Source organism: Chroicocephalus ridibundus, chromosome 4, assembly GCF_963924245.1.
Source record: "Chroicocephalus ridibundus chromosome 4, bChrRid1.1, whole genome shotgun sequence".
NCBI lineage: Eukaryota > Metazoa > Chordata > Aves > Charadriiformes > Laridae > Chroicocephalus > Chroicocephalus ridibundus.
The window spans coordinates 48,186,581-48,213,818 of NC_086287.1; the positions used below are offsets into that span (position 1 = coordinate 48,186,581).

The 27,238-nt window shown below is 52.5% G+C and overlaps 1 protein-coding gene across 2 annotated transcripts; it reads left to right on the forward strand.

Moving 5' to 3' along the window:
* Positions 1-225: 225 nt before the first annotated feature.
* On the forward strand, positions 226-27,212 carry TP53I11 (tumor protein p53 inducible protein 11). Of its 2 annotated transcripts, none has more exons than XM_063332140.1 (7): positions 226-424; positions 18,771-19,129; positions 20,203-20,261; positions 20,783-20,831; positions 21,265-21,361; positions 22,279-22,380; positions 23,545-27,212. In XM_063332140.1, exons 2-7 carry the CDS (start codon positions 19,001-19,003, stop codon positions 23,676-23,678), a joined length of 570 nt encoding a protein of 189 aa, XP_063188210.1. In that variant the 5' UTR covers positions 226-424; positions 18,771-19,000; the 3' UTR covers positions 23,679-27,212. The 2 variants fall into 2 exon arrangements, with proteins under 2 accessions (XP_063188210.1, XP_063188211.1); XM_063332141.1 differs by lacking the exon at positions 226-424 and adding an exon at positions 15,462-15,919.
* Positions 27,213-27,238: the final 26 nt, after the last annotated feature.

Here is a 27,238-nt window from a genome sequence, read left to right on the forward strand (position 1 = left end):
CAGGAACCAAGCCCCTGGACGCTGCTCTTTGTTCCCGTGCCCCGGGGGCAGCCCACGCCTCACCTGCATCTAAGCCACACAGAACCCACGTCCAAACTCACAGGTAACCCCCGCACCGCCCCGGCCGCGGGGTACCGCGATGCCGGTACCGGTGGCGGGGCGGGCGGCGGGTCCGCCCCGTCGGGCGGGCGGTGGCGGCGGCGGGTCCCGCCCGCCGTGGGCCGGCCCGGGCGGGGCGGGCGGGCGCGGTAAAGGCGGCGCCGCTCGGAGGCCGGGCTCAGTCTGGCCGGCTGCGGGCTGCGAGGCGCCGGCCGGCAGCCCCCGCCGCCACCACCCCCCGGGATTGCTTTGCCCATGGGGCAGCCGCGCCGAGCCCTCGGGACACCCCCTCCCCGCCGCCACCGCCGGGACGTGCGCTAGAGCGGTGAGTACCGTGCGAGCCCCGCCGGCGTTCCCCGCCGCCGTCTCGGGCACCCGGGTCGGGGGGATGGGGGGCGCGGACACCCCCCCCCCCCCCGCGGCCGTGCGCCCCGCGGGAGCCCGCTGCTGCCAGCCACCGGCCGGCCCCCGCTCCCGGGCGTCCCTTCGGAGACGGGCGGGGGATGGATGCACGGATGGATGGATGGATGGATGGACGGAGGAACAGGGGCGGCAGGAGAGGGAGCAGCCCTTGTTCTGGCCGCGCACGGCTGCGGTGGGACCGTCTCCGTCCTGGCCTTGCGTGGCCCGGGTGAGGTGGCCGGAGCGCTGCATCCTGGTGGGAGAGTGGCAGGTTACCCGGAGGCATGGGGGTGGGGGGACAGTAGCCGTGTCGCCCTGCCAGGTGGTGCGCAGGTGGGTCCCTTGGCTGGTAGCTTTGTGGTGAGGGCTTTCTCCTGGTTGTCACTCTGCTCAAAGACTGGGGTCCCATCTCGCTTCTTTCCTGGAAGCGCCCATCCTTTTCTGCTTGGAAGGAGTCACAGGAGGACCGTGTCCCCACATGGGTGCCTCAGGTGCCTGAAAAGGGGAGGCTGCGTCCTGATCGCTGCGAGGGCTGGGATGTTAGCCTACGTAGCTGAACGGTGCCTGGGGTTGGGATGAGGGAGGCTGGCATGGCCGTTCTCCCATGGGATGCAGGGAGGGCTTGGCACACACCTGTAGGTGTGCTGGGGAGCCCTGGCTGCAGGGAGGGCTTGGCCGTGGGGGACGGGATGGTATTTGGTCTGGGGATGGAGGGAGAAGGATGGGGAGAGAGAGCTGCAGCAGCAATGCAGGAGGGAGTCGTGGAGAGGAGACGGGACAGAGCCCTGTCATCGCAGAGAGGGAAGGCGAGATGAGAGATCTCTCATGGGCCCTGCATCCCTGCCTGGGGACTCGCCCGTCCCTGCACGTCTGCTGTGCCACTTGCGGGGCCTGGCTGTCCCAGCCGAGCAGGTGCACTGCTCTGTCCAGAGCAGCAGCAGCTCTTGGGCTTTCCAGGTGAGTACAACTCCGACTGGGCAAACCAGGCTGAGAAAGAAACAGCACCTTATTCAGTGCCTGTTCCTCGCCCTGCCCCAGCACTGCCTGGAGCTGGAGGCCACCGAGCCTTTCCCTTACCTGAGCGATGTCCCCGTCCTTCTTGCAGCTGCCCGAGAGACTGGGCCAGCAAAGCCTGAGCTGCAAGTGATTAAACAGGTACCATTCAATCCATCTCCTCTGTCTGCAGAGGCTGGGAGTTATAAATGCCAGCAGCAACCAAAGCCTTGTTGACGTTAGGGTTACCACCAGTACAGCTGAGCCATGAGAATCTACAGAGTATGCAAAAGCACTGGCTATTCTGGACTTGGCATAAATAACTTGCTCAGTAACTCTGTCTGCACTAAAGCCAGGTCTGCTGAATAATGACGTTCAGGGCCTGTGGATGAGGAAAGTGTTTTTTAAACAAATAAGTAATAGCTATGCTTCAGGCAGGGGAGTCTCCCCTGGGAGGAAATTTTCTTAGAAAGATTTTGGCAAAAACCAAAAATAAACAAGATCCTAAGACTCGGAATGAAGGCGCCTCAACTAGCCCTAACCGTATCTCAGCTGGGTTGCATAAATACACCTGGTGCCTGACAGCGGTTTGCAAGGGATGCTGTGAACCTGCGATGTCCCGGTGCCCTCAGCAGAGAGGGGCTGGGTACTGATGGCAGCTGGGAAGAGTGGGACTTGGTTGCTTACAAATGTGTCCCTGTGTTTTTTTCCCTTGTCTGCTGTGCAGAGCGAGGTTAAGGGAGCTCTCCAGATAGGGGGTTTGTCCCAACCAGGAGGCTTGAAGAGATGATGTCTGCCATGCAGTCTCAAGGGAAATTTATCCCTTCTGCTTGCGGGCCTGTAGCGAGGATTTATTGTAGAGAGATGCGGGCAGAAGAGCATCTCCAAAAACTTGCATCGGGGGGCTGGGAGGGAGTGTGTGGCCATTGATCTGTAGGAGCATAAACCACAGAGACGCTCAGCCCTGGGATTTTCTGTCCGTTTGGAGCTGCCTGGAGGTTGTGGCCTGATCCAAAGAGAAATGCGTTTCTATTGTTCTCAATGAGCACCAAGTGCTGAAGTGTGCAAAATGCCCAGGGTACATCTGCAGCTGGTGTTTGCTTGTCCTGCAGCTCTCTGCATGTCCAAGTGCTTCACAAAAGGGTATGGGACTGGGAGGGATCGTTCCATGTGCTGGTTACAAGCGTCACTTTGGGTTGTTCAGGTCATGATCTGTTCCTTGCTATGTGTTTGGTAATGCCTCATCCAGTAAGTACCCAAATTTGTAACGAGAACTGCTAAATGCTGTTACAACACCAAGACTATCTCCCCCTGCTGCAGGCAGGATGGGCCGCCATGCCACCAGATTGCCCTAGGAGGCTGCATGTTGTCCTGGGTGGAGCTGCGGGCTCTTCTGAGCTGGCAAAAGTGAGAAGAGACCAACGGAACTCTGGAGTGGAGGTGTCTGTCTTCCTAGTGCTACAGGAAGAAACAAAAAAAAGGCACACGTGCACCAGAAAGATGTTGAGATTGTTTATGTTCTGCTTCTGGCCTGGCGCCAGGGGGAACAGCGTGGTGACCTTGGCACTGCTGGGACATTATTTATAGAAAGTAGAGCTTCTGGGTTTTGTATTTGTGACGCAGGAATGTGAAAACAAATCTTGTGAGGAAAAGGCCCAATGCTGGCCCCTAAATATGTTGGGACTTTCTCCAGGCCAGGAAAAACAACACTTAAGAGGTGACCAGGTGTTCCCTGTTCACATTGCTTCCTGCCTTCCCCTGGAAAATAGGGGTTTGATTCTGTCCTGGAGATTGCAGGCTAGCACTAGTTCACTCCAGGTTTGAAGAGTTCTTGCTCAAGAAAGACATTCATAAAGACAAATCCAGCGATAACCAAAGACAGTTTGATGGCTCAGACGTGAGGGGAAATGATAAATGACTCTGGTCGTCTTGGGTTTCTTCTGTTTGTGAAGCTCTTTGCCATCTGCAAGGGTTAATGGCTTTCAGTATGTTTCAGTGCCCATCTGTGGTGCTGGTTAGTGTGCCTGCCCCCGGATGACAGATGGAGAAGATGAGGCTCAGAGACGCGCAGGGTCTGCACTGAGCGACCCACCATGCGGGAGCCCGTGCTAGCCCGACAGCCCTGGCTACCGGGGCTCTGATTGAACCCCAGTGGCAAACTTCCCCTCTGGGTTTCAGAATGTGGGTATATTTCTCACCCTCATCCTATGTGGGGGGTGTGTTTCAGTTGGGTAAATCTGTAAATATCTTTCTATCCTTCTGTATGCAAACTAGGAATTTACTGAGCATGTTTGTGCATTGGTTTTGGTGGGGAAATCCTTGCCTGACTTACCTATACCAGACCTTGGTTGAACCCGCGTACTCTGCTTTACCCAGGTCATCTTGCAGGGCAAAGCCAAGGACCCCAAGGGATGTCCAAAGCCTCAGAGTCTGTGAGAAAGCCCTAATCCAGATTTATACTGACCACTGCTGTGGTCGTGGGGAGGTGGGAAGAGAGGTCTGTCACCAAAATGGGTAAATAGTCAAAATTATTGTAGCTGGGTTTAGTGCTAACGGTGAGAGGCTTCTGCTGATGCTGAGGGACGCAAACCCTGTGCTCGCTTTCAGGGGCCAAAACCAGAAGCCTGACCATAGGGACCGAGAGCTGGCTCCATTGCTGCAGGGCTTCCTAGAAGTTTTTGTTAGGCATCTGGATTAAGATAATTTAAATCAAAGGCGCCGAGGAGAGCATGTGGAGAAAACCAGTTAGAAATAAATCAAACGGCGACTGGGTAGTCGGGTCTCCTGGGGCACTGTATTAGCAGTACGAGTCAATGTAGCGGGAGATGCACACAGAGGAGCGTCAGATTAATACTGGCGAATGGCAACCTAATTCTTTGTTGGAAGGGATTCTGTGTTTTCTAGGGAGATTAGCTATCGGGCAGTCCCCTTTGCCAGCTGCCTGCTGCTGCGAACAGGAGGAAAATCCCTCCTTTTCTTATGAAAATCAGGCACCACTTCAGCTGCAGGCCGGAGGGGCCGGGGCGGCAGGTGCGGGCAGAGCAGCGCACAAAGGCTCGCCGCCCTCTTGTTTTTAGCAAGTATCCTGCCTGGGTTGAGAAAGTAAACAGTTTTGAGGCCGTGTCAGCAGCTGAACAAGAAACCTACAGAGAAAACCCACAAGTCTTCAGGAAACTCCGTGGGTGACTCAGCCGGTGTTTTTGTCTGAGCGCGCGTTCATTCAGTAACCCGTGATGGCAGCAGAAGTGCTCTTCTGTAGTGGTGCCATCTTATGAGCAAAACACAAACCTCTGGTCTCCGGTTTGTTTGTGGTCACGGCAGGACTCGAGAAGCTTTTCCAGCTGACAGAGGTTATTTCAGGAATCCCGTTGCTGGGCCCTACAATCGCTCCAGCCCTTGTTGGGCGTCGCAGTCTCTTGCTGGGCTCACAGCTGGGCCTGCTGTGGATGCAGATGGCGGTGACAAAGAGCAGGTAGCTTCCCGTGCACGTCGTGCTTCCTACCCCATCTTCCTTATGGACAAGAAGATGCCTTTAATTCTGCCTCCCCAGCTGTCCTGTCTGGCCCTGCCTTGCTGTGCAGGACCCCACCGGGGCAGCAGCCGTGCTGGTCCCCTCCACCGTGTTGCTGCAAAGCTGTGAGGGACGCAGGGATGATGGCTTGCTGTGAGGGACACAGGGGCGATGGTTTGGGCACAGCCTGGGCACAGGTGCTCTGCCATGCCACACGGAGCCATAAGGAAGGAGAGCGTTATGGAAATGGGTGTCCATATTGCCAGCAGTAAAGGAGTTCCAGTAAGCAGGCTGTTTTCTCAGGAAACAAAGCATTTTGGAGGTCCATGACTTTAAGTCCCTGCAAAATCCTCTGTTGGTTGCTTAATTTTAGCTTCCTGGCCCATTATTCAGGGTGAATGCCCTGCATATTCCAAGGAGGTGGAATGCGAGCTGCCTCCTTGCAGAGAGAAACTCAAAACCCACCATACTGAGTCCAGAGGCGATGAGTGGTGTTGGCTTTTCACCAAAATTTTCTTTGTGGCCTAGGACAAAAATTTACTGTAGAAGCTGCTTAATAGCAATAAAGAGCGCTCAAACTTTGCTTCGCAGAAAGCAGTAGTGGAAATCTGCCAGGAGTCAAAGGCTATGCCAAACAGAATTGAAGAATTCAGACCATCTGTCTGCGCATTCCCAGGTTGTTTTCATGGTAAGTGAGAATGAAATGTAGCTGCCTTTAATACCAGCATTGCTGGTGGAGTCTCTGGAAGTGCTGGGCACAGACCTGGCATGCTTCTGAAGAGCAGGCACCTCTAGTGCATCTTCCCACCCTCCTCTCCCATTACCCTGCCTGGTGCAGCAACCATTTGCTCACTGCGGCATATGAAATGTATTCTTGCCTTGTCTGCTGGCAAAAACCCAGCTGCTGTACATCCCAAGTTCAACAAGTCCCTTCCATGAGCCATTCCAATGTCCACTGTTTAAATCTCTGGACAAGTAGGGTGGATTGAGGGTTGATGGACAGAGGAATAATAAAGCACTTGAGCTTATCTTCTCCAGCCAATTTATTCCCTGCTCCACATCACCATGCAAACCAAGCGCCTTTCACTGGTGCTTGCAATGAACATGGGGGAGAAGAGACCAGCCTGCAGTCCCCAGAGCCACCACTGCACAAGAAGGTGAGGCAATAGGAAAAGTGTGGACTATAATCTGACACTTCTGTGTCATGAGCACTTTAAGCAGGAGGCTGTGCTGTATGCTTGCTGATAGAGATGTGCACACCAGCAAAGCACTATGTGTGTGTATACACACTCATTCTGCTGTTGTATGATGCTCGTATTACTGGAGCTTGTTGCATTCAAGTATCTGAGACTTAAAATTGTAGAAGCAAGGGGAGGTCCTTAAACAGCCCTTGATAGTAGAGATGAGACATCTGGCAACTCTACATTTTCCATGGTCGCTTGAGACCCTGATTTGTCAGTGCTGGTGCCACTAGCACTTGGTTTCCCAGGCTTCCCTGTTGCCTCTTCCTCCCTGGGTACCAGGAGTCAAACAAAGGTAGGGAGTCAGTGTGTAGTTTGGCAAGGAAAAAGATTAGTCAGTAGTAGCTTTATCCTTTCTTTCCTAAGGCTTCTCTTGCATGTGCCAGGTGGGATGGGGAGAGAGGTCCTTGACTGTGGGCCCTCTCGGTTTTTCTCAGATATGCCCTGACATCAGGGCTGTTGATGCCACATGCTGGTGTCCCCCCCTTTGTCTCCTCTCTGCTATAAAAAGAGAAAGCTTGCTTTAGTTCCTTAGGCTGATGTGTGTCCTCTGTGGCTGTGACTAATAACAGCAGGTCTGCTTAGGACATAGCTTCTCTGTGCCCAGCAGAAGAGAAGGGAACCCCTTTCCTTGCAGGTTGTTGTCTCGCTTTTTTACAATCCCAAAGTGTAGCTCCATGCTGTGAGATGGGCAAAAGTGATTCAGTGTTTGCCTAGAATTGGGTAGTGAAAAGTTAACTCCAAGGATCAAGAATTTGTCTTGCTCATCCATGTAAAAGCAATCAAAAACCTGGTCTCAGTCATCTTGGCTCCTCCTGTGGTCTATGGAAAGAGGTAAGCCATTGCAGGAGATGATGCATCCTGTCCTAAAACAGGCACCTCTGGGGTATGGCTCACCCTGCCAAAAAGAGGGAGGTGAAGAGAACTATAGGTTCGTGTTATAGTTGACGCTTCCAAGCCCCACCCTCTCCACCTGTGAAATGCCTTTATTCTGGGCTGGGGACAGGCTTTTCTCTGTGTGTGATCCTCGTAGTACACATACACGGGCCTTTTGTGGAAGCTGGAGAACCTCTCGCCCATCAGAGGCATTGTCTTTTTCAATCTTCTTTATATTATTTCCTTTTTTCCGCTGAAAGCTTTCTAAAGGGTACTTGTGTGCTGAATGCCCATTGCTGATAATGCACATTATGAAATCCAAAAGGAAGGTTGAGATTAAATGTCACGCAATTCACAGTCGGGGAATTCAGAGAGCCTTGTTGATCTGTGCATAATTCGGGGGTTGACAGCTCATGCATAAACAAACGTGCACATACACATACATGCGTGCATGCCCAGAGTCTTTTCCCCTGATTTAGCAGCAAATAAAAGCAAAGTCAGGTTTGTATCAGCCCCTTGGCGGGGGGCAGGGGTTGTGGTGGGTGGGTGCAGCATTTGTGGTGAAAGCCTGTGGGTTCTTCAGAGCTGTTCGACCTGAGAACCACGCTGGCAAAAGTGATGGCTTCTTGGTGGGGCGGTGGGGTCCCCCCGCCTTCCTCCCCTGTGTGGCACCGCGCTCAGCTGTGGCCGCTTTGGTTTTACGCATGTGGGTTTAATCTGACCAGGAGGATCTTCCAAGAGCTTGTAGCGCGTCCGCAAAGGCGGTATTGATGTGAGGTTCACCCCAAGGTTGCCACAGTGCTTTCTGCTGCCAGCAGGGAATGAAGACAGACAGAAGAAGTTGATGTCATGCTAAGCTGGTTGTTGCTGGGGCCAGGAAGGGCATTTCTACCTCTGACACATCGTGTGTAAGGAACCGAGTGCTGCACGGGCGCCCGTAGCCTTCCTCGGCAGCACGGGGTATCACAAGCAGGCAGTTGGCGCTGGTGGGGTACGGTGCCCAGGCAGTCGCCTTTGAAATGCTGTACCTGCTGAGAGTAACCCATGTGAACTTGGGCAGTAGGTTTACTTTTCATATACAGCTGGGAAAAATGAGGTGTGAGAGGTTAAATAAGCTGGTCTCGGTTGCACAGAGGGGCAGCACCACTGCCAAACCTGTAATCTAGTATTTTGGCTTTCAGGCTTGCTATTCTGTATGCTGGACTGTAGTTCTGTTCCTGAAAACAGCTGGTTTCACTTCCAAGTGCTTCTCTGCAGGAGAGACTTGTGGCTCCTCCTGGTTCCGGGGGATGCTGCAGTCTGATGCTCCACAAACACATCCCCATGCACCACCGGCTGCCCCACTAGCAGATTGCGAGGAATTTCTTTTAAGGTGATTCGCTGCCAACTCGTGAATCAGCAGAGGCTGTGCTAGCTCTGTCAGCAGCTATTTAGAAGTTTCGCTCTTCTAAATCTGTCCTCCTAGCTCCTGTTTGCCCAACATGGGGAATTTTGCATCTCACATTTTTAGCATTAACCTGTTGCTATAGAAACCGCTGAGGTGTCAGAGGGAGATTTTTTGCCACTTGGGAGTAGGCTACCAAGTAGTTGAAGTATGTGTTTTGTTGGGAGGCCTCCTACTAAGCAGCTCCCCGGGCCCATCTGCATGTCTGTGCTTATTTCGAGTCTAAAGAGCCACGAGGGAGTGATAAACCTGGAGTTGTAATTGTGTGCAAATAAGCAGGGCTTAGTATTGGCAAATTGTTTAGGGAGGAAGTGAGAACGTGTTCCCAAGCTGCAGGAGTTGGGTGCAAGTGATGTGTAGGGTGGTAGCCCAGGGACGAGAGATGAAAAGTGGTATCGGTTTCTAGCACAGTAAATGGTTAACCTAGAAGCAGGAGTCAAGCTCCTGGCTGACATCTCCCAGGAGGGCATCTGGGACAAACTGCTCCCTGTGGCTTCTCTCCCCTGAGACTAAAATATGGGTAAATGCCAAAATACTCATCTGATCTGGCAGCCTGAATGGTCTTTATTAACCAGTCTTGGGAGACTGTTGCCATGCAGTGGGACCCAACGTAGGTCCACACACATCAAACTGTAGCTTTTATTTATGTATTTATAGAAAAATAATATAGACTTGATTTATTAATATATAATTTCTTATTAGTTATAAATTATATAATTTTTATATATATATATATAAAAGCATAATATGCTCATACAGAATTGAGTGGACGTGAGCATGTAATACGGGAAATGCTCTATAACATAGGGTTGGTGACGACTCTGCTGTTGACTGATGGTCACTCGGGCCATTCCACGTCAGGCCTGATTTACAGAACTTCTCTGTCGAACAAGCAAATCTTGTTGCTTGCATGACGAGAGGCGTGAGTCGTGTGGCTGCCTGTGTGCCTGGGACTCAGGAAGTGTCCTAGCTAGACCAAAAGGCAATCTCCCTGCTTAATGCAAATTTATTCGTCCGCCCTTTTTTCCCCTCTTTGTGTGTGCCTAGACTGCACATCTGGTCATATCATGACAGGCTATGGGAGAAGAAGAACCCTTTGTTTTCTACAGAAATGGAAGAAAAAAATCTAATGGTGCTGGGGCGTCCTGCAGCAGCTGTTCTCAGGCTGGGGATGCAAATCCACCTCTGAAACAGGTCAGGAACCTGCATTTGGGGTGCTGGAGTGGCACAGCCTTATTAATTTCATCTTCCATTTCATGGTTGTAGACATGTGGATAGTGTAGAAATTGCGATAGTTGCATTGCGCTGGGTAGGTTATTTGACTGCAGATAAAAAAATAATGTTGCTGGAGATGTAATTCATCTTCTTTTGGGGGAGAACCCATCAGGAATGGCTTTGAAATCACCATCCCAGTGACGGTATACAGAGGGACGTTGTGCTTGTGTGTGAGTGAGGGAACCAAATCTCCCAGATTGTAATTTCTTACAATTTCCTTTTGAATTCTGGAAAGGGATGGAGCTGGAGGAATTTTGGGAATAAAGGGCATCGGCTTCCTGGAGGGTTTGTGAGTGGAAATTGTCAAGTGCTTGGGGGCACAGTGGGAAGAAAATCTGGGGAGGTTTGAGGTTGTTGGGGGAAGAAGTGCCAAGAAGCCCTGTTTTACCAGTATTCAGTGGTCTGTGTCTGGGCTTCTCCCTGGTCCCAGGGTTACTTGCCATAGAGTTTCTTTGAGCCAGTGTCATTCCTCAGGTGCGAGGTAGAGGAGACGAAATACTTAGATGCATCAGATTTTTTGTAAAAACCCTCCTTTATTACCCTGTTTGGTTGCAGGGCTCTCCTGGCTTTTTAAAGCTGCTCTTTTCCAGTAGCAAGAGTTGATTTACTGCGTTTTTGGTGTTTAGTGTTTTTTGGTTTTTTTTTTTTACTTGTTTGTGTGTGCATATGGGTTTTATTTTTCCTTCTAACATTTCCCTGTAGAAATCATCTGCAGGACAGATGGCCCGCTAAGTTTCTGGGACTGTCTCCCACAAACACCTGTCTAAGGCAGCTGAGGAATCAAAGAGGAATTCTTCTCTTCTAATGCCCTTAAAGAAAAACAGCACCCGATCCCAATATGTCTTATTTCCTTCTCTCTCTCCATCCTCCCAGCTCCCGGGGAAACTTGGCTGCTCGGTGGTGGCCGTCCAGGGTGAAGGTGAGGGGTGGGTGGTGGCTGTGGGCTGGGGCTGGGACACGGCTGTCCAAGCCATTGGGGAGAGCGAGGGCAGCTTTGGGGTGATGGGTTGCTGCGGTTGGCTGGGCTGAGAGCCTCCGCAGCGGGGAGGAGGGTGACGGAGGGCAGGGACTCATATGTAAGTGATACAGATGGGAGCCGCTGAAGCAGCAGATTGTACCTTGTGTCCTTTGTATTTGCAGCCAAAACGCTCCTCAGCAGCAAGGGATGGGCGACTTGAGAAGGCTGGATAGTATGGCCAAGCATGCCTGTGGTGGATGAAATGTGAAGTCTTTTCATTCCCCGTCTCAGGAGCCCACTGAGACATGTGCAGCGTGTCTGTGGTGGGGCCAGGTGTCCCACCTGTGGGGTGTTGTGTGTGCCGGTTGCTGTCGCCGTGCCGGGTGCCTGACTGACATGTTCAGCGTGTTGCAGACCGGCCTGCCGGCTGCGGCGGGGGGCAGGCTGCCACTTCTTCCTGGAGGTGAAGCCTGGGTGCACTTGCTCACCATGGAGGGGCTGGCGTGTTGCTGCAGGTGGTAGGAGTGTGGTCGCCATGTTTAATTATAGCTCCCATTCGAGAAACTAGTAGAGCAACAGGGCTTTTTTATCTTGTTCTGGGGAAACTGAGCACTTCGCAGCTTTTGATTGCTATATAACACATCCTGTGACACGGAAAGAAACTTTACTGTGCTCTCTGCAAAAGGAAATTTGAAACCTATGGGCAATAAAATCCTTCAGCTGGGCCATACCTCCCAGAAGGTACGGCTTGGTCCCCGGGTCGTGGTGCTTCTTGGGGGAGGATGTTTTTATGGCCACAGGGAGCCTGGGGGCAGCAGGAGAGCTGGGGCTGCAGGAGAAACGCTGCATGGAGGAGGGCGCAGGGGCTGAGCCTGCCCAGGGGATGCATCCCTAGGGGTGTGTGGGAAAGGCTAAGCAGGCTTTGGATGTCCTTCTCTGCCTGCGGTGGTAACAGGGTAAGTAACTCAAATTAACTCTTTACCTCCCCAATAGGTTGCCCCCAGCTGAGCGGCTATGCTGGCCGCATCCATGGCGTTTGTGGTTGCTGGAGCCGCATTAGGCACAGGGTGTCACCACCTTGCAGGTGGTGGCTCCAGGGCCAGCTCTGCACTGCTCACGAAGAGTGTTGGAGGGTGCCTGGCTGTGTCTGGCCATGTCTAACCTGTAGGGTGAGCTTTGGACATGCTTGAGGGGACTCTTTGTGCATCACAGGTGGTTTGGGTTTTGAGGTTTCCTCTGGCTTGTCTGGAGGAGGTGATCAGGAGGCACCCAGTGAAGATGCCTTTTGACCTAGGGCTTTGCTTTGCCTTCTCATTGTGTGTAGGAGTTCTGCTGTCTAGGTTGGTAGGTTTTTCCCTATGGATGACACAGTGTCCCTGTACCTGTTGGAGTTGCTTAAGGAAGCAGCAGGGCTGTGGCAGAGGTGGGAATGAACCTCTGGCAGGATGTGTTTCCTACTGGTGTTGCAAAGAGCCTTCTGTACTGCAAGGGCTGGTGTTTATGTGGGAAGAGAGTCCTCTGTACCTGGCTTGTTTCAGGTGAGAAATCTGAAGTATCCCTGTTGCTTAGGTGTACAGACTGTGCCAAACTGAGTGGGAGCAGCAGCCACATTATGCTGCTGTGGTGGCTGAGTGCTAATTGATTTTACTGGCTGAGCATCAGGTTATTTTTGGCTTGATCAAGTTTCATTCCCTGCAGGTCGCTGAGGCTTCCTGACCTGCAGAAACTGCTTTAGGAGCATTTCTCTTCTCTAGGGTGGAGAACTTAGACCCCTCATCCAGGGCATGGGTGACAATATATTCCTCCCAGCAAAAAAATGCAAATTATTCTGTTGTTGTTTTAAGATGTGTTGCTAGCCCAGGGTGTGCAAAGCTGTGTGCTGTAGCTGGCATGAAAGAAATTCACTGGGAGATGGGGATAGTGATGGACTTAGGACCTCTGGCTGGTGGCCAAGAGGTCCTAATCACCTAGATCTCTGTTCTGGACAGAAATCGAGGCAGGGAGCTGGTTCAGTCACCGTGGGTTGGGGATGTGCAGTTGCAGAAATACAGCGTGGATCGTAGAATAGAATCATAGAATAGTTTGGGTTGGAAGGGACCTTTAAATGTCATCTAGTCCAACTCCCCCTACAGTGATCAGGGACATCTTCAATTAGATCAGGTTGCTCAGAGCCCTGTCCAACCTGGTATTGAATGTTTCTAGGGACGGGGTGTGTACCACCTCTCTGGGCAACCTGTGTCCGTGTTTCACCACCCTCGTTGTAAAAAATGTATTCCTCATTTCTAATCTAAATCTACTCTCTTTCAGTTTAAAACCACTACCCCTTCTCCTATTGCAACGGGCTCTGCTAGAAAGTCTGTTCCCATCTTTCTTATAAGCCCCCTTTAAGTACTGAGAGGCCACAATAAGGTCTTCCCGGAGCCTTCTCTTCTCCAGGCTGAACAACCCCAACTCTCTCAGTCTGTCCTCACAGCAGAGGTGCTCCAGCCCTCTGATCGACTTTGTGGCCCTCCTCTGGACACGCTGCAGCAGTTCCATGTCTTTCCTGCGCTGGGGGCTCCAGAGCTGGCCACAGTACTCCAGGTGGGGTCTCACCAGAGCAGAGTAGAGGGGCAGAATCACCTCCCTTGGCCCTGCTGGCCACACTGCTTTTGATGCAGCCCAGCATATGACTGACTTTCTGGGCTGCAGGCACACATCGTCGGAATATAGCTGTGTCTTGGTAGTTACCTGGGACATGGGGAGTTCTGGCTGGGGGTCTGCTCTACCCTGGTCTTCCTGGAGAAACTTTTATTAGGCCGTTTGGATAGGATGCACAAAGATGTATTGTGGCTGTTGTGTGTTGTTGGGTTAGACGCGGGGGGGATTTACCTCATCCTTTGGGATTTCAGAGTCTGAGGTTTTTTACTAAGAGATTTTATGCATGTAGAAGTGCGCAGGCTGACCCTTCATATATGTGTGTGTGGGAAAAGGAGTCTTAGATCCCTCTCTATGAGGCAACAGCCTAATGTTTTCAAGAGCCAAGGTACTTAGTACATCTGTGGATCCTGTCCTTAATCAACTGGTGTTTCCAAAGTGTGGATATCATCTGTCCCGAAGGTGCAGGGTTGTAGTAAGGTGAGATTGTGAGACATTGAGATACTTTGTTAATGAAAACGTTGAAAACCGTATGTGGAAATCACAGAATGGGGTTGGAAGGGACATCTGGAGATCATCTAGTCCAACCCCCCCTGCGAGAGCAGGGTCACCTAGAGCAGGTTGTGCATAGGATCACATCTAGGTGGGTTTTGAATGTCTCCGGAGATGGAGACTCTTAGGAAAAAAAAAGTTATCTTTCCCTCTCTGGCTACTCTTACTCTCGTATGACTTCTCTGACCTGTGCATCCACCACCTCTCTTCTTTGCCCTGCCCATGTGTTTGAGCCCAGGCTTTCTCGATGTCTCTGTGGCTGAGTAGATGTGGGGTCCAGAGCAGCTGCTATGGACCCGGTGCTGTCCTCACTGAGAAAAAAACAGGAATGCCAGAGCCTGGAGAAACATCAGAAGAGCTGGACAAATGTGTTATGGCTGCCAGAGCCTTGCAAGAGAAATGCTGTGGGCACCAGCCCGGCTGTGAGAGCTGGGTACAGCGCAGCTGCTGACCTGGGTGCCCCTTTCATGTGTGAACCCCCTTGTGCTGCCACAGTGCTGGAGACCTCCCCTCCTGGGGGGAACTCCAGTACTGCAAAGGCACAGTGCTGCTGCTTCATATTTACTAGTGGTTCTCAACCTGCGGTCCATGAAAGGTGCTTAGGCAAGTGCCCTATTAGGCTGTTAGAAAGGACATACCTAAAGGTACGTTTCAGTACCTAAAGGGGGCCTACAGGAAAGATGGGGAGGGACTCTTTATCAGGGAGTGGAGTGATAGGATAAGGGGTAACAGTTTTAAACTGAAAGAGGGGAGATTTAGACTAGGTATTAGGAAGAAATTCTTTACTGTGAGGGTGATGAGGCACTGGAACAGGTTGCCCAGAGAAGCTATGAATGCCCCATCCCTGGAGGTGTTCAAGGCCAGGCTGGATGGGGCTTTGAGCAACCTGGTCTAGTGGGAGGTGTCCCTGGCCATGGCAGGGGGTTGGAACTAGGTGATCTTTAAGGTCCCTTCTAACCTGAACCATTCTATGACATACATCCACTGCACCTTTGGTTAACTCTTTGGCATAACAGATCAAAGATGCTGAGTAGTCTCAGACTCGGAAAACCTAAAACTAGAGCCTGACAGGACAGCAAGAGTCCTCTCCCTGGCCTGAACATGATAGAGCTCAGCAAACTTGTGGCCAGCTTAAACATGTAAACCTTTTTACCCATTATCCTGGCTTGACTCTGGTTCATTTTCTGCAGCTCTGCTTTGTCAGGTAAAAAAAGGCTGCACCGTGGATGGCAGTGCCACTGAAACAATGTCCAGCTAAGCAATAGGTAGCAGCCCTGTCCCTGGGGCCACCCGGGGAGCCATGTCCTCGCACCCATCAGCTGCTCGGCAGTGGCTTTCTGAAGCTCCAGGCAGTCAGGTGCATGTGAGAACGGGGTCTAGTTCCCCTCTTGCAGTCCCTGTGCACCTCCCTCGATGGGTGCGCAGCTCTGGCTGCTGCAGCGTCGTCGCGTGTGTGGTTGAGTCTCCCCTCTCCCGTGCTGCAGAGCTCCTCTTCTCTCCAGACACCGGGAGGGAAGCAGAGATGCTGGGGGAAGAGGTGTGGAGGTGGGGAGAGATTGAGCTATCATTAGCGTGGCACCAGTGAGGTTTCTTTGCACCATGATAGCAGTCGCTATCAAAATTGGGTGCAGTATGCTGAATGGCTGAGCAAGGGAATAGATACTGAAAGGAGCCTGCAAAGAAAAAGGATTTTGGAGGAAAAAAAAAACCTCTTTCAACTGCACATAGGCACTGCCCATCACTGAGAGCTGTGTCGGGGAGTAGGAATTGCCTGTTTATGGTGATTGATCTGCGCAGCCCCTGGGATGCTCAGGAAACGGCTTAAGGAGAAAAGAATCGCGGGAGGAGGAGGAGGTGGAGGTTCCCCTTTGAAAACGCATGGGCTAATAGAAAACATCCTGTAAATTGTCAGTGTGTCAGCATACATTAATGTAAGTATAACGCTTTCAAATCCTCGGCATCTTCTATCTGAATGTCACTGAATTAGCACTAATGCATTCGTTAGCTCATTATTCATTAATATTCGGTACTCGCTAAACGGGCTCTTTCTCTGGAAGATGGGGATAATGAGACGTGGGACTGGCTGCGGGGCCATGCCGTAGTTGTGCTTAGTGTGGTGGGAGTGTATTTTTATGTACCAGAATGGCCTTCGGTGATTGTTTTATTGGCACTTTTATCTGGCCTGTGTTGTCCCGGCGCTTGGACAGTGGCTTACCACAAATCAGTGGAAAATCTTAATGGGAGAGCAGCACTAATGATGATGTGGATAAATTTCCACCAACTCCTGCCCTGACAGCAACTGGCGAGACAACTGATGAAGGCAAATTTTGATCTTTTGGCCTGTGGTCAGAGTTGCAAAACTGCCTCTGTAGCCAGAGAGCTGTTCATTGCAGTCTTCGTAGGTGAGTCATGGAGTCTCCCCTTCAGCCCCCACCATCGTCCTTTGCTTCTTGCCCTCAGGAGAGATTCTGTAGATCTGAAGATGTTTTCTCCTTCCCCTTCTTTTTAACCCCTCTTCTCTTTCTTCCCTCCCCCCCGCCCTTCTCTCTCTTCTCTCTCTCTATTTCTTTTTCTTTCTTTTTTTTCCTTTGTTTTTCCTGTCCCATCTTCCCTTCCCCTGCCATTTCTGACCATGAGGACAGAGAGGAGGTGTGGGCAGCAGGCTTTCCCTAGCAAGTAACCAGGAGGAATCCAGAGGTGCCGACTGGTGTGCCCGGCACACTCAGCACCCCAGGTCCTGTCAAGACCAGCAAGCCCCTCATCCCTGGGGAGGGCTTTGGTGCTGCTGCTCAGGCCATCTGCCAGACTTTTCCCTCCGCTAGCAAGTCATCTTGGAAAGACTTTGCTTTGCTCTCTGCTGAAGCGTGCAGGGGAGGGAGAGTGGCTGAAGAAGTACCCAGCACTTTTAGAGGGGTGCGAGGGTCCTCCTGACAGCGTGGCATACCTTAGGCACTGTGTGTCAGTCAGCCCGTGTCCCAGGGCTGTCTTCCCCATGTCCCAGGAGCTGCTCTGGGCCAGGTGAGGGATGTGGGATGGCCTTGGAGTGCTCCTGAGGCTCGGCCCAGGAGAGGAGCGTTCATCAGAGGGGTGTTGCTTCAAGGTTGGGCTGGATAGCTTTGATCAGAAAACGCTGGGCTAGAAATCCCACAGCAAGAGGTCTTCTCTGGTTTTGGCGGCAGTGCAGTCCTGGTGGGAGGCCACTCAGCACCCAAGCTGCTGAGTCTGGGTCTGCCGGGAGCAGAAAGGAGTGCAGAAACTGTAATAAAATAAATCAAAAAGAGGTAAAGCTTTTCATTTTGACATATCACTCTAGCTTTGGGGTGGATTTTGTGTGCAGATTATCTAGATTTGAGTACCCAGAAGTTATTGTGACAATTTGGGTCAGCAAGCTCCAGACATGATGAATCTTTCAAACTTTTCTACTAGCAGCTGCCTCTTGAGCTTCTTGCCTTGTGCTCGAGTGTCGGCATAAGTATACAGCTTCCTCCTGAGCTGTTGTTTTCTGTTGTCCCTCTTCTGAAGTATTTCTAGACCCTGGCTGCTGCATCTGGCTCTGTGCTGCCTTTGCAGGAACCTGGGCTTAGTTATTCAGTGGAAAAAGATTTTTCTTAAAAAAAAAAAAAAAAAAGGGAATAAAATAAAACCCTCTGCAGTCCAAAAGAAGCACCTACAAATCCCTGAGTAGCTGAATGGGCTCGCTGAAAAGCATTTTGCCTGTGGCCTGCTGAAAGGGTCCTGTTAAACCCTTGATCACAGGATTCAGTCTTCGCGCTGTCCCAGCCAGACCTCTTTCTTAGCTTTGCTTCACAGAAAGTTGGGCGCTTGCAGACACGACTGTCCGCTCTCGTCTGGGCAACCACAGGGACAGGTTTTCCTGCGAGGGGGAAATCCCTCACAAAGCAGCGGGACAACGCTTGCGTGCACGGTGCCAAAATAACCAGCACCTCATTTCATTACTCCCCAAAGGCTCGTGAACGCTTTAGGCACAAGCATAAGTTCTCTCCTCCTGGGTTAGCTGTGGGAAGGCTCGGCCGGGCCGCGGGGCTGCCAGTGCTCAGGCCCCGTGCTTGCCTGGGCTGGATTCCCTGTGCCTGGTGCTTCTGGGGGTTCATCTGAGGGTCTCTGGGAGGGTGAAGTGGGAAATGGGAAAAACGTGTTTGTGTTCAGCTGAGCCAAGATGAAATGACGACCAGTTGGAAGGAAGGACTTCCTGAACTGAGGGTTTCCAGGGTTTTATGATTGCAGGATGATAGAGTCATTTCATGGGACTCAACACCTCCACCTTTATAGCACCATGCCAAGGCAGAAGTGACCTCTTCCACCATAGCTTCTGTCAGTTATTTTTGTCTTGTTCTTATCCCAGATAGTATTTGAAGTTTCTAGTTGCCATCATCTTCCATTTCCCAGAAAAGTAACATATCCTCAAGGAAAATCTTGCATCTGGCTTCAGAAGCTGGTGTGTTCTGGCACAACATGGGGCGTGCAGCGTCTGGGGGGGCACAAATAAATACCTGGGACTTGCGTGGTATTTGGCTTCGAATGGCAGCTGAAGGTTGTGATGTATGGCATGGGGAAAGACAAGGCAAAGCAACACTTAAACGCTTCCCAGACTAGAGAAATTGAAGTCATTAATTCCCCTAATCTGGGAAACAGCAAAGAGGTACCGCTGGGCGTTGCCTCATCCTGGGATGGGTCGGAGTATGGTTTGTATGTCAGAAGCACTTACAGCTAAATGTCCACGCTGAAGCCACACTGCTCTGATTTTCCTGTCTCCCTCCGCAGATCCCGGGGACGGCAGGATCACCCTGAGATGAGCCGCTCGTAGCTGGGGCTGGCCCCGCTGCCAGGGCTCCCTGCCCAGGGAGCATGAGGAGCCATCTGCCAGCCTAACGGGAAGATTTTGTGGTGTTTTGTGGGTTCTTTTTTTGCCCCCCCTGAACCTTGTGAAATTTCATGTGACGGCAGAGCCACTTCCCGCACCCCCTTGCGCCGCCTCACAGCCCAGGGCCACCATGGCGGCGAAGCAGCCCCCGCCGCTGATGAAGAAGCACAGCCAGACCGACCTGGTGAGCAGGCTGAAGACGCGCAAGATCCTGGGGGTCGGCGGGGAGGATGACGACGGCGAGGTCCATCGCTCAAAGGTGAGGGCAGGGGTGAGGGAAGCGCCTGTGCAATAATGATAGAAAAGAGACCTTCTGCCTGGGCAAACAGAGGTGGTCTGGGGTTTGTTTTTTTTTTTTTTTTTAGCATCTAACTTCTACAGCCTCTGTGGCAAAAACAGGGCTCACAGCTCCACAGGGCTCCTGTAAAGCAAGGGGTGAAGGCTGTGGTGGCACAAGCAATGATGCCTTTGAGCAGTGATGGACTATGCAGCCTTCTGGGAACATGGAAGCTGTCCGAAACTGCTTTTCTTGGTAACAGGGCGAGCTCTGCCCTCAAGTTGCTTTAATGCATTCCGGAAATTGTATTGCTGAAACATCCATGAGCTAGCTTGGAGCCGGTGCCGTAGGAGCGTGATTTAAGCAGGGATGCTGCAGTGCCTCTCGGAAGAGGCCTGAAATGCAGAAGAACTACTTGTTTCAGTGAAATACCAGAGCTGGAGGACAAGGGTGAGCTCTGCAGGAGCCCTGTCCTGGATGCTCTCTGGAGGACTTGGTGGCAGGGCATTGCCTGGCTTCTGCCTGCATGTGGGGAGTAGAACTGAGCTCTCTGAGAGCTTTCTGCAAGCAAAAGGTTCCCCGGTATCTTTCCATGTTGCTGATCTGTGTAGCCTTCCCATCCATGTGGTTCGGGGCATCGCCCTGGGCAGAGTGAACATGAGAACGGGACAGATGCTGTGACGCCCCGAGGGCTCTGCTGGAGCCTGTGCTCCATCGGGGTGTGACATGCAGGTCACACCTGGGAGGAGACAGTTCCCTACTCACATAGGTAAGAGAAGAGTTAATGCTGACGCTGCCCCAGCCCCACGCTGCACGTGGCTGATCCCAGTACAGGAGCAGCTGAGGCTGCAGTTCCTGATGGAAATCAAGGCAGCCTTCGTCAGGCGTTGGGACCAAGGGATCACAGATGAATCCCTTGTCCTCATCCTCCTTCCAGCCCTCTTAGATATAAACTCCCACATGGAGTTAGGTATGCAATTTTGGGCTGGTGAATACTGCCTAAAGGCTGGGGAAGGGTCTGCTCAGTCACCTTGCATCTTTTATTTGAATTTCAGATTAGCCAAGTGCTGGGAAATGAAATCAAGTTTGCTGTCCGGGAACCGCTGGGGCTCAGGTAAGATATTGGGCCACCTTGGAGCTGGGTCGTTGGAGGGCCCTCTGCCACGGCATCCCAGAGAGCTCTGGCCGCTGACTCCAGCGCTGCTGCTGCACCGGCATCACTGCTCCCAGCAGGGGTTTCTCGGGGGCCGCAGGACCAGATCAGCTCTGCTTTCTGTCCCCATAAATCAGCCTGAGGCCCTCAAGCTCTTGTCCCACAGCAAGTGCTGGGAGCCTGGAGGGGCCATGTGGGGCTGGAGGAGCTCCTGGTCTCATGTGTCTTCTGGGGAGCCCCATCTGTGCCACCCTCTTGTCAGGGTCATTTCCCTCCTCTGCTTGGGTAAGGGAGTATGCATGCTGAAGCTGGAGCTGTGGGGAGCTGAGTCCTCCTGCGGGAGGCTTGTGGCTGCCTCGGTAGAGCCAGGAGGGAGGATGAAGGCTGATGACCAAGCAGGCAGCCAGGAATGCTTCGTGAAGTGTGAGCAATGGGATCGCCCCCATGCTCATGCCAGGTCCTCTGTCTTCCCTCCCACGCAGGGTCTGGCAGCTGGTTTCCGCCGTCATGTTTTCTGGTGTCGCCATCATGGTAAGTGAGGGATGTGGTCCTGGGCACTGCCAGCTCCTGGCTGCCAAAGAGATGCCCCGGCGTGGCTCCTTGGCGCCTGGCATTTATCCTCCTCCTCTGCCTACAGCAGCTGCTGACACTTTCTCTTGCGAGGCCTTTGCCCTCACCGTGTCTCGGTAATGGGCTTTGCTAGCAGTGTCCTTGGCAGTGTGTTCCCATCCCGGCATCTGTTTTCATTAGCAGGGTCATAAACCACACACGGCATGGCAGCCTTGGCCACAGAAACTGGCCGTGAAGCCAGTAGCTGACATGCTGATATTTCCTGTGCCTCCTTAATTTCCAATTTCCTGGTCAGTGGCTCTGATCCCATAAAAGCTTGATGTCAGACTGCTGGTGCCCAAGAGGGCAAGTTTTGATGGCTCAGGCTGCTGAGTCTCTCCTTTGCCTCTGCCAGGCCCTCGCATTCCCTGACCAGCTCTACGAAGCCGTCTTTGATGAGGAATCGGCGAGCAGCAAGACTCCCATTCGGCTCTATGGAGGAGCCCTCCTCAGTGAGTGCGGTGCTGCTGCACCGGGGGCATGCCGCTGCCCCACAGAGTAAGGGGACGAGAGGCCAAAATGGCAGGAGGGGTCAAAGTCTGTGCCCGGTAGGACAACTGCAGCCAGAGAGCAGAAGATCTGCTCTTAGCAAAGAAATGGTTAGTTTAGAGGTATTTTGAAAAGGTATTTTGAGAAGCTCAGCTGCTGCTGCTTTTTCCTAGTTGGGGCTCAGGCTCGCTGCAGGCAGGGTAAGAAGGGCTGTGCACGCTCTGCGTGCCTGGGGGAGTCCCCCCAAGTGCCCCAGCAGAGGGGGACTGCAGCTGGGCTGGGAGACGGGGTGCTGGGCTAACGCTGGGGCCAGACCCTCGGAGCGGGAGTGGGAGAACGGGGCAGGCAACGGCATCCCCGGGGGGTCCCATGTGAGGGGTCTGGGGGGGGGCCGGGGGGAGGACGGGAGGACAAGAAGGTGAGGGGAGCCTAGAGAAACTGTCTGGAGAAGAAAATGAGCGGAGGAATTAAGCACACGGGGTTTGTGAAGCCCCGCACCCCGCGCTGCGGCCGCTGGTGCTGCCAGGGCTGCACCTTCTGGGTGCCCAGCCGGGTCCCCTCGGGGGCTGGCACGCCGCAAAGGGCACCAAAGGGGCAGCCAGGTGCTTGCAAGGCGTGTTGGTTTTTTTTCTGGGGGGGGAGCTGGGCCTGAGGGCAGGCGGCCCGGGTGCGGTGCCATCCTTGGGGCGGCTCCTTCCCGCAGCCTGCAGCGGCACCCGGCGGGGATGGCTGGAAATGCGGCGGCCGCGGACCTGCATCCCGCCATCCTCCCGTGGGAGCCCGGGACGGCGCCTCTGGGGGCAGGCGGGGGTGGGCTGCCCCTTCCCGGGGACCCCCCGGCCCGGCCCGCGGGCAGTAGCCCTCCGCTGTCCCTCCGCAGGTATCTCGCTCATCATGTGGAACGCGCTCTACACGGCCGAAAAGGTCATTATCCGCTGGAGCCTGCTGACGGAGGCGTGCTACTTCGCCGTGCAGTTCCTGGGTGAGTGAGCAGCAGCAGCCACCCAGCAGGGGGGAGGACACCCAAGGATGGGGGTGCACCCCACCTGCCTTCCCCCCACCGTGGGGAAGGAGGGCAGGACAGCCGGAGTGGGAGGTGGGACCGAATGCAAAATTGGAGCAGTGCCTTCGGGTCTGATGGAGTAAACTCCAGGCTGAAGGAGTTGTGGGGTGAGGCCCTGGGAGTCAGAGCGGACTCAGGTGATGGGAAGACACTGTCCCTGCCACCCACAGATCCCCAGCTGTCCCCGTGCTGCATCTGGCTTGTGCTGGAGGTGGCTCCTTTGCTCTGCAGGACTTACAAAGATAAACTGGCCCCAGGAGCATCTTCCCTGCCAGCTGCTCTTCCTTTTCCTTGCCCATGGAGTAATCTCTGCCTGGGGCTCCTCACCGAAGGGTGCCCAGGTGCCAGGGAAACATCTCCCTCTGAGAGTTCATGTATTTTTCTCCCTAAAAACATCCTGGCTTTCATAGCCAGCACAGGTCATCTCCTGGAGCGGGCTGCCTAGATGCTGGGGCTAACAAAAAAACCAGCCTACAACCTACACTAAAAAGGGGGATGAGTTCAGCTTGTTTCTAGGGAACTTGTCTATATTTAACAATGAAGGGGTTTTTTTTGTATGTGTGTATTGGTAGCTGACTATCTGTGTTGTAAGGTAGCTGGTTTAGATACAGGCTCTGTTGGTAGCCAAAAAAAAAAAAAGAGATGCTTGGAAAAGAGGTAGCGTGTGTGGACTATGCGTATTTTGTAGATGCCTCTACAGTTGAAAAATGTTTATCAGCACGGAGGTGGTCAAGCCACAAAGCAAACTCAGGCATGTGCAGCTTCCACAATTAACAGCTGAGCACGACGGAAACTCGCATCTGCTTGAGTGACCTTTTTGGGCTGTGGCTGTCTGAATGTGGGGCTGCCTTTAAAGCAGGGTTTCTGTAAGTGAGAGCTCTGAGGACCGCGGGTCTGTGGCTAACTTCGAGGCTGCGAAATCAAGCTGGTGAAGAGCCTCTGCCATGGGTTCAGCGTGCGTGTGAGCCTGTGCTGAAAGCTTCTGCGTTAGAGGGCAGTAGAAAACAGCTTTGTGCTATTGTCTCCATTTGTTTTTTTTTCATCACCAACCTCTGCCTTGTCTCCCTCCTCCTCCTCCTGCAGTTACCACTGTCTCCCTGGTTGAGAATAGCCGGATAACCACAGGTGCCGTGCTCCTCCTGGTCAGCCGAGTCCTCTTCATCCTCATCAGCATTTATTATTACTACCAAGTTGGACGCCGTCCCAAGAAAGTCTAAATCCTGGGCTTTTTGTCATGGGAAGGGTGGGAGGGGGGGTTTGTGTCGGTAATTTTGTGTTATAATTATAACTTTTTTTTTTTTTGGTTAGTCCCTTTTTGTTCTAAAGTGGTTTTCTTCTTTTCCACTTACCGGCATGAATCAGTGTGTAACTCGGTGTTGGTGGCATTGCCAGGTGAAATGTTGGGGGGGGGAGCAGCATCAGGTAGGCCTCCCCCCCCCCCCCCGCCCTCCCCAGGAGGTGGTGAGGAGCAGCGGGAGGAAGGCTCAGGGAGGTGCAGGCCTGGCAGGCTCAGGGAAAAGAACCGGTTTCCCAGGGGGAACTGGCCAATGGGATCACAGGCTCTGAACCTGCTGGAACAAAGCACAAAATAAGACCAGCACATTGAAACCAAATCCCTGAGGAGACAAGGCGGTGAGGCACCCGCCGAAGGACTCAGCTACTCCCCTCGGTAAGTCCTGCGCCTGCCTGGTGGAGTCTGCCCTCGTGTACAGCCCCTTCCCCTCTTAGCAAGTACTGACTGGCCACGCAGCCGGGGGCTGGACGGGGCTAGGTCGAGTTCAGCGCTTTGCAACCCGCTCTTCTTTCCTTGCCGCCAGAGGTGCCACCCCCTTCGTAGCTTTGCAGCGGGTGCTGTGCAAAGCTTGGCAGGAGATAGAGCAGAAGAAGAGGGAGACCCCTTGCTGGTTCCATTTTCAGGGACAGCACCGGGAACAGCAGAGCAGCTTGAAGTACAGTATTTGAGAAGCGAAGGAAGCTATTGGAAATAGCCTATTGAGCACAAAGACATCCCCTTGCCTGGGATGTTTCGTGAAGTTTCTGTCCCCTTCACCCCAGAACGCTTCCTGCAGTTGCAGCTGTGCTGATGGTGGTAGTAGTAGCGGTGGGTGTGAGAGAGCTGCTGATGCTTTAGTTAAGCAGGGGCTGGAGTGCTGTTGTGTTTAGCACTAGTAAGAGCACAGAGCGAGCGTCAGTACAGCTGCTTGGGTTCGGTGAGCAGCCTCTAGAGATGAGCCCCAGCAGTGGGAGATGGTGTTCCAGCTCTGCTGATGTGCAGACATCACATCTCTTCTGACTTTGAGAAGAGAGGACCAAAGTTTGTAGCATTAAGATACGTAACTGGGATGAAGAACAGCAAGGAGCGTGGCGTATGAACACATCATTGCCTTTTCTAGCTCAGTCAAGGACGGACTAAATATGCTTTAGTACTCACTGGCCAGTTTCTCCAACACCTACTGGGCTGAAAAGCCTTGTCTGCCCTACTTCCTAGCGCTTTCCTTGGGGCTTATCCCTGTCCACAGCTGGAGTCGGCATTTTTTTGCTCTCCATGGAACTAAAGCCAGAAGGTCTGTGTACAGGATCTGGACTTCTTACTCATGCGCTACTGCTGACTGGATCAAAGTGTGCCCTGGAATAGAGCTGATTTCCCAAAATCCCAGTGAAAGATGCTTACGCAAACAGAAGAGCTTGTGGGAACAACAGCCCTCGAGCCACTGGTGAGACTGGGATCTGCGGCTATTGCTGTTTAATATCTTAGTAGAGTTAGAAGAAGGTAGTGGGTAGTTACTGTATGTTGTGTTAGTGCTTTTGGCGTTTAGAAGCAGCTGCGTAAACTTGGGACACTGTGTGCATTGTACCTATTGGCCATGCAAAATGTCTGTCAGGCAAAAATATTGGAAATAGTTGAACCAGGAAACATTACAACAACTTTTTTCCGAAGAAGCAAATCAAATGGAGAGGCAACATCCAACAGCAAGCTAAGTTCTGGAGCCTCCCAAGAACACACGCCTGCCAAGCTGCTTTCAACATGTCCAAAATATGATACTGAGCAACTAAAACGTGTATTTAAGAGGAGCCTTCCTGTTCAGGTGGAAGAGTTGGGCTCTAAGAGGGAAACCTTTTCCCCATGAGGCAGGAAATGATCAAGTGCAGCCTGGAGAGTGTCACAAATTAGACCGCGCGGTGCTGCGTGTGGGAGCTGGAGCGTGGCACGCTGTGGCCGCTGCTCTCACCCCGCTCAGCCCTGCATGGGCAGCTGCAATGGCTTCAGGGCAGCACTTCGGCTGTAGTTGTTGGTATAGGTACGTGAAGCTTTGATTCTTTGTGTTTTGGGGTCACATGAATGTGTACACAGACTGTTGGTTTTTGGGGGGGGGTGGGAAATTGTGTTTCTAGGAAAGACAAATAAAACTGACCACAGCAAAAGCAATCTTGCAGGAGAAGGAAATGGAGGGTCTTAATGCTGTCCTCCCATCTGTGATAGCCGCACGTCCTAGGAACTTAGTTACAACTCGGGGTCTGTAGATGGCTGCCTCATCAGCGTACCTTAAAATGTCACCCAGCAGGTGAGAGAAATGAGTAACTGCACTATGTGAGAGCAGTTCTCCGAAGACTTCTTGATGGTTAAATCAGGTGGGAGGGTGGGGGAAGCAGTTACAGGTTTCCAAAGGATCTTCAAATCAGGTGAGGTCGGGTTCCTCTGGTCCCCTGCTTAGCAGCTGCCTCTGCAAAACTTAGAACAGTGAGCCGCTTCTAGTTTTGCCAGTCAATGTCTTCTGCTCCAACACAGAGCAAAGCCTGGGGAAGTGGCCGTGAAAGAGATTTCTTGCTAGTCCTGAAGGGGGAGAGATTCCGTTGTTTTATTTTCATGCTTCTTGCTCCATCATACTACAAGTGGACCATGTAGAAACAGGATAAATATGGCCAGGCCCACTTTAGGAGGTGAATTTGTGGCAGGTGAGGTCCAGGGGGGAATTTCTCAGGGTGGCTTGAGGATGGAGCCCCTGCAGGGCTGCCAAAAAACCGACTGTGGCTGGTTGTCTTCACTCTGGTGTGAATGGGGGAAGAGGAGGAGGATGCTGAAGCATTTGTACAGAACTGCATCCCGGAGGACAGAAGTGCTGGCATCACAGCTGCAGGTGGCAGTTGAGCATATAATTTGGGATCCAAAGCCTGAGGCATCACTTCAGGCTCCGCTACTGATCTGCTGAGGAAAAAAAACCTCCATCTTCACAGGCCTCGTTTTCCTTCTCTGTTAAACTGCGCGAAAGGCCTTGGACTGATGTCATCTCCCGCAGGAGGCAGTTTGCAATGAAGTACCTGCTTGCATTTGTCTAACGTTGTGCAGGGCTGGGAGTCGTGTTCCCTGGAGGGTTGCGCTCTGAGCAGCCACAGGCCGACCCCCTTTCTCTGTGTGAGACGGACCCAAACCCTTGTGTTACAGAGCCCTCGCTTTTGAGGGTGAAGGAAATGCATCATTCACATATAACTCCCTCCATCGCCTTATTTACACCTAACCAAGATCTGGCAAACTGGAGCTGGTGACAAAGGAGAGGCTCTGTCTGTCTTAAGCTGGCCTCTCCTTTCTGGTCAAGGGTTTTTACTTGGGGTGGGGGGACAGGGGAGAATGGGACACTTCAATTTATACCTCATTTTAGCTGCTGTACCTGAGTTTATTCTTTCTCCTCTGGTAAGAAAGTGACTGTACTTAACACCAAGAAAATAGTGAAAATTAAAGCCGTTTCACTTCACTGTCACAATATCTTTCTTTTATTTTTTT

Bases quoted from the DNA above. Each gene is read 5' to 3' on its own strand.
- TP53I11 (XM_063332140.1), top strand. From the start codon at position 19,001: ATGGCGGCGAAGCAGCCCCCGCCGCTGATGAAGAAGCACAGCCAGACC. The intron at 20,262-20,782 runs GTAAGATATTGG...CCTCCCACGCAG, and splicing joins CGGGAACCGCTGGGGCTCAG to GGTCTGGCAGCTGGTTTCCG. The intron at 21,362-22,278 runs GTGAGTGCGGTG...GTCCCTCCGCAG, and splicing joins CTATGGAGGAGCCCTCCTCA to GTATCTCGCTCATCATGTGG.